Here is a 6,537-nt window from a genome sequence, read left to right as displayed (position 1 = left end):
TTTGAAATTAGGGGCAAATCTGAGGTAGCGCCTACTTCAGGAGAGAATGACAGGTAGCGCCGGATAGCCGTGGGGTCGCGGGATCGACATGAGTTTTCCTCAGCTTTTGCGTGAAGTATGTATCGTGTGCTCACCAATCGCGATCTGGGTAGAAGGAACCCTAGACCCGGAGCAAATCCCGCGGCCGCCTCCCTCGCTTCCTCCGCAATCCCGCAGCCACCTACCCTGCTTCCTCCGCGCCTCTGAATAATAAAAGTTACATCAAAGTGCTTGAGGGGCATGGTGGGCCAAAATCACTGTTTTGACCCTTTTGGGGTAAGTTTAGCACCATCTGACCTTTTTTTTTTTGAAACGTCATAGTAGCTGGCGTTGCTGGTGCACTGAGAAACGCCAAATCTCATGGCGTTTCACATTTTGGCAACACCAAAGCTCACGAAGTTTGCAATTTGGACCGTCTTTGTCCTCTTGAACAGGCCACTCCATGTCCCTAGGTGTGCCTGTTTTCGCGGATGTTTTAACTGTTTTGCGCCAAGATGAATGTAGATCCAACTTTTTTTTTTGAGAATAATGTAGGGCAAAGTTTTGTTAAAAAACATGCCACCTTGCTTGGCACCAGTTGTTCATTGTATGGAGAAGCATTTTCAAATTTTGAAAACCACACCTAGATTGGTAGCGGAGGGAGCACGCCACCCTTTGTCCTTGTGGATGGATGGAGGGATGAGCATGACCCCGGTCAAAGGTGGGCCCACCCTGCAGAGCCTCTGTCCTCTTCAATAGCCACTCGACACGTGCCCCCCTCCGTTTAGCTCGTCGTGTAAAGCTCCAACCTTTCTCTTGTCTCCGTCCTTTCCAGAAGACCCACCTCCGGCCGGCCTCAGAGCGAGCGAGAGAGAGAGAGAGCGGCCATGGCGGGGAAGGGGAGCAAGAAGGACATCGATTCCGTCCTCATGCAGGCCATGCTGGCCGCCAAGACGGTGCGGGCGCAGCGCGACCGCCTCCTGCAGCTCCAGCACCGCCTGCAGGACCTCCAGGCCGACGCCGCCCCCGCCCCCGCCGACGCCGACGCCGACGCTAAGCTCGGGGAGCTCGCCTCCAACCTCTTCAAGGTCTACTACATCGGCCTGGAGGCCGGCGCCCGCATGCTCACGACCTGCATCGAGATCGCCGCCAAGAAGGGCATTCACTTCTCCCCGCCCAACCTGGCTTTCGCGGTCATGCCCGACGAGCAGCTCCACGACGCGCTGCTCGCGCAGCAGTTCCCTGCCCGCCCCAGGTCCCAGGCCCAGGCCCTCGACCGCGTCATGGCCGCCGTCTTGGCCATCAAGCTGCTGGAGGAGCACCTCCTCCCGCGCTGCGTCGAGTGCCTCGCCGGCGGCAAGGCCCCCGTCCCCGGCAAGACCCCCGACTCATCCTCGCCCGACAGCAGCCCGGACAGGGACGACGACACGGACCCGGTCGCCGCCGCCACCGAGGCCCTCGCCAAGGTCGACCTCTCCGACGACCCGGACGCCACCGCCACCGCCAAGTCCGGCTCCACCAAGCCTCGTCAGGCAGCCAGAGGCGGCGGCGGCGACGTGGGCAAGTCGCTCGACTACCTGTACCGCGCGTGCAGGATCGCGGGGCTCGCCGTGAAGCACATCGACGTCGCCGTCGCCGTCCTCTCCCGCTTCACGGAGCCCAAGAAGCTCGCCAGCCTCGCCGAGTTCTGCGACGACCACGCCTACATCTCCGAGGTCTGTCCAAACTCTCCAAACCTTGCTCTTTTCTTATCCTTCCTCCTTGTCCTAGATGAATCCATGGATGGATCTGACGGTCGAATCCATTTGTTCGCTTGCTGCAGGAGGGATTCTATCTAGCATCCGATTGACTACTTCACCTGATCGATCAAGCCATGCTCTCATTATCAGTCTTTTTATTTTGGTTTATCATGCAGGCTTGTGGTTTCAGTTCAGTTTGGTCAGTCTTCTATTTGTATTCAGTTTGGTCAGACTTGTGGTTCCTGGGCGGCCGTGGCTATCTATTTCAGCTTCATCAATTAGGGGTAATCAATGTAGTAGTGTAATGTTGATTTGCACCTTATCTTATCTGTGGGACGAATGATCGAATCAAATTGCAGGAGCTATCTTAATTAGCTTCATCTGTTTGGATCATGTTTCAATCATATTAGTTGCAATGCCATTTTTATGTTCCTAGTAGCTGCATCTTATTTGTGTTTCCCCAGCTTGTCAATCATGTTTTCTTTTACGATGCGTAAGAAGAAGGCTTTAGTTGATAGTCGTCCAAAATGCCTCTTTTTTTTTAGCTGAATCGTCCTACATGCACAGTTTGCTTCATGTCCCTGTTTATCCAGATTCCAGAATGCTTGACTGAAACATTCTATTGAAGATAAAAGTATAGAAGCAACGTACATGGTCTGGAACCTTTTGATCTCAGTTGCATTGTTTTTTTAGATTAATTTCAGTTGCATTGCTGATCATAGCCGAGCTCCTATCAGTCACTTAGTTCATCTATATATGCTCTCTAGTTCATTCAACCTTCTGATATCAGTGAAGTTGGCTCAGATTACTCTGTTGCATGCTACAAAACTGTGTTTGATTTATTTCTCGGCGGCCGTGGCTATCTTAACTAAATTCAGTAGGTGTAAATGTGGTACGCAGTGTAGTGTTGATCTGCATGTTATATGTGAGACAACCGAATCAGATTCAAATTGCAGTTTTAGTCATTTTCTGGGGTGGTATTTGCATCGATCATAGCATAGTAATCTGGATTGAGTAATGTTGACATCCATCTTATCCATGGAACGGATGATCAAATCAAATTGCAGTTTCAGTGCATGTCGAAATTGGGATTTTGGACACGCTACCAGTATGTGTTTAATCATTTTCTGGGATGGAATTTGCTTCCATCTTAGGGTAGTGATCTAGATTGATTAGTGAATGTGTGTGTCCCCAGTTCGTTAATCTTGTTCTAATTGGCGTAACAGTTATCTGGTATGGTTGTGAATTGTGATGATTGATCGATGGTCACCGAGAAAACTCATGGTGAACTGCATCCTGCATATGCTGTCGCTTTTTCAACTTGTTTGGAAATCGTCTGCCCGCCCTAGTTACTTTATACTAGGAAAAGACAAGGGTGATTCAGATTAGAGTTAAATACACTTGTGTTCTTGTGCTTGCATGATAAGCTCACGTCCTTCCTCTACTACGATATGCCGAATCTATACCATAGACTTTTCTTTGTAACACATTTAGTTCTAAATCTTGCTATCGCCAGGATCGTGCCACTTCATCCTCACCCAGTCCTTATGTCCAAAAATAGAACTGCAAAGAAAAAAAGTGACTAAGTCCTGAAATCGATACCGAATCAGATCAAATTGCAGTTTTAGCCCATGTCAAAATTTGGCATTTTGGACATGCTACTAATACTATGTGTTTAATCATTTTCTGGGATTGTATTTGCTTCGATCATAGGATACTAATCTAGATTGATTAGTGAATGTGTGCATCCCCAGTTCGTTAGTCTTGTTCTCAATGGTGTAACAATCTTGTTCATTAATCTGGTATGGTTTGGGAGCATGCATCGGTCACAGTATGCTGCCGCTTTTCCAACATGTGTTGTTTGGAAATCTTATTTATTTTTTAGCTAGGAAAAGGCGAGTGTGATTCAGATTTGAGTTAAATTTATCTACTGAGGCAGTGGACAAAGTAGGAGAGCTGTGGCGCATCCTATTTGCAGCCTGCACGGTCACCTTATGGCACGCTAGAAATGATAGGGTGTTTGAAAACATGGAGTCATTGAGCTAAGAGAGAAGAAGATTGGCAGAAGATGATGGGTTGGCTTGTTTATTTTTCCTAGTCTGTTTTCCTTGGGGTGTTTCTTTCCTACTCTACTGTTTTTCTTGCTATTCTTCCCCGACTCCTGCTACTGGGCTTGACTATGGCCTGCTGCAACTGCTTTTGCGGCGCTCACATAGTCTCTCATGTACTTTCTCCGTTCCAAATTACTCGTCGTGGTTTTAGTTCAAATGTGAACTAAAACCACAACGAGTAATTTGGAACGGAGGGAGTAATTGACTACGGTCACCCAGGCCTTCTGCCTGTTTTGAAATGGATAAGGTAGAGACTGCTCTATCTTTTGTTTCAAAAAAAAAAAGATTCCAGTTAAATACACTTATGTTCTTGTACTTGTGTGATAAGCTCACTTCATTCCTATACTCGCAAACTGCTGAATCGATATCATAGTTTTTTCTTGGTGACTCATTTAGTTCTAAATCTTGCTATCGTCGGGGTCGTGCCACTTCATCCTCACCCAGTCCTTATGTCCAAAGATAGAACTGACTAGTAACATGTGACGAGATATTCAATCCTAATCTTGATCTCACATTCTCCTGTGAGAATAAAAAATAGTTAAAAAGTTTGAAATTAAACTCAAATGTTTGCAGCAAACATGCTCATGTCTTTACATGAACAATTTTTTGTGTTTAAAAGGAAAAATATTTAAACTGTGCTAAATAATAGCATTTGAATATATATTTTCAAACACAACCTTAGAGGTGGTGGAGTGGAGTTTAGAGGTGGAGTGAAGTTGGGTGATGTAGAGCGGTCCCAAAAAAAATCTTAGACTCATGATAGGGATACTAGAAAATACACTTAACAACTTTTAGAATTTCATCTAACGGTTATCAATAGCAAACATAGTATACTGAAGCTCATATTGTAGGCCTTGGGTTGTGGTAGATATCGTCAAAATAATTCTAGACTTGATCTGAACTTCTCGAGATGGCACTACTTCGGTCCATAATATTTTAAATGTCAAGCCTAAATCTCAGTCGACATGATATTTGTTGAAACTAAAGTAAACTCCCTACGGATTGTGTACCTCGTCTTATGAAAATGAAAGGTGACAGGAACATTATTAGCTTACGGCCAAGTTGACCTATGTGTCACCGCAGTGCATACACGATTCATCAAAGAGATGACGTCCTCACAATCAAAGACTGGAGAAGAGTTTTAAATGATCGCAGGGAACTACTTGGGGGCAACATCAAGCTCAACCCACAAATGGGAGACACGTTCATCTGTATTCTCCATAATGAGATTCAGGGGTTTACCTATTTTATACTATTTTACCTTCGAGAGAGTAGCGGGTCTTACGTAGTTATCTTCTACATTGTGCTAGAATGATGAGCTAGTTCTTATATGACTATGATGATGAGCTGTTATCATGATGATGATGAGTTATGTGCTACATTGTGTTAGAATGATGAGCTAGTTTCTATATGACTATGATGATGAGTTGTTATCATGACGTGATGATGAGTTATGTGCTACATTGTGCTATGATGATGATCTAGTTCCTATATGACAATGATGATGAGTTGTTATTATTATTATTATTATGATGATGGTCACATGAATCTAATCCGTGTTTTTTCCATCAAATGATACAATAAATCATCATGATCATAATGATATAACAATCCCTTAATTGCTACTATATCAAAATTTGTATAACGATGTATAAATATAACATAAAATAAAAGAATTGAAATAAAGATGAATAGTAGTAGCGCGGGCTGAAGCCCACGCTGCTACTACTTAGCAGTAGCACCGGTACAAAAAAGTGCTACTGCTAACATACTTAGCAGTAGCGCGGGCAGAACAACGCTACTACTAAAGTTTAGCTGTAGCGCCGTAGCAGTAGCGACGGCGCCCGTGCTATTACTAGGGAAAACCCTCGCTACTGCTAGGGTTTTTTCCAGTAGTGATTTGGAGAGCTAAGCCTAACACACCGAAGTATGCTTGCTGGACTACAATTTTGGAGGTAAGGCCTCTTCTCACACTAGTGCAGAACCGGGCTTTAGTGCCGGTTCGTGACGGTCTTTAGTGCCGGTTGGCGAACCGGCACTAAAGAGTGGGGACTAAAGGTCCCCGGCCTTTAGTACCGGTTCGTCACGAACCGGCGCTAAAGTGCCACCACGTGGCACGAGCCAGGCCCATTTGCGTGGAGAGCATTAGTACCGGTTGGTAACACCAACCGGTACTAAATGTTTAGGTGTTTTTTTTAATTTTTATTTAATTTTGTGTTTTCAATTTAATTTAGTGATTGTTTTACATTATAATGAGTTGTTAAATCATTAGGTGAAAGTACCACGAATTAGTTTCGACTGGATGCATTATTGGATATCTCTATATATAGCTAGCTAGCTAGAGTATATGTCATATCCATATTATATTTGATCAACTATATAATATATACGGATATGGCATATACTTGATCACTTAGCTAGGTAGGATTCATCTAGCTGAAACTAATCTGCGGTTTCTTTCATTAAATAATATAATAATTAACCAGCAATCTAATCACCACCAGCACTACTAGCTTAAAGAAGAAACATTCACTCGTACCAGAAGCAAAAATATTATCGATCGAGTTCAACATGATTGTCATGATATTATAAGCGTTTATATATATATATATATATATATATATATATATATATATATATATATATATATATATATATATATATATATA

The 6,537-nt window shown here is 44.1% G+C and overlaps 1 protein-coding gene across 1 annotated transcript; it reads left to right on the top strand.

The window, feature by feature from the left end:
• Positions 1-829: 829 nt before the first annotated feature.
• LOC119341927 lies at positions 830-2,189 on the top strand. Its single transcript, XM_037613774.1, has 2 exons — positions 830-1,733; positions 1,841-2,189. Exons 1-2 carry the CDS (start codon positions 906-908, stop codon positions 1,865-1,867), a joined length of 855 nt encoding a protein of 284 aa, XP_037469671.1. The 5' UTR covers positions 830-905; the 3' UTR covers positions 1,868-2,189.
• Positions 2,190-6,537: the final 4,348 nt, after the last annotated feature.

The sequence above is a fragment of the Triticum dicoccoides genome, chromosome 7B, assembly GCF_002162155.2.
Source record: "Triticum dicoccoides isolate Atlit2015 ecotype Zavitan chromosome 7B, WEW_v2.0, whole genome shotgun sequence".
In the NCBI taxonomy this organism is placed as follows: domain Eukaryota; kingdom Viridiplantae; phylum Streptophyta; class Magnoliopsida; order Poales; family Poaceae; genus Triticum; species Triticum dicoccoides.
The sequence above is the reverse complement of the archived record's forward strand: the minus strand, read 5'-3'. Positions and strand labels throughout refer to the sequence as shown.

What these genes read in the sequence shown, in the direction of transcription:
- LOC119341927 (XM_037613774.1), top strand. Translation starts at nt 906, where the DNA reads ATGGCGGGGAAGGGGAGCAAGAAGGACATCGATTCCGTCCTCATGCAG. An exon ending in ACCACGCCTACATCTCCGAG is followed by an intron (nt 1,734 to 1,840) that starts GTCTGTCCAAAC and finishes CGCTTGCTGCAG; the next exon opens with GAGGGATTCTATCTAGCATC.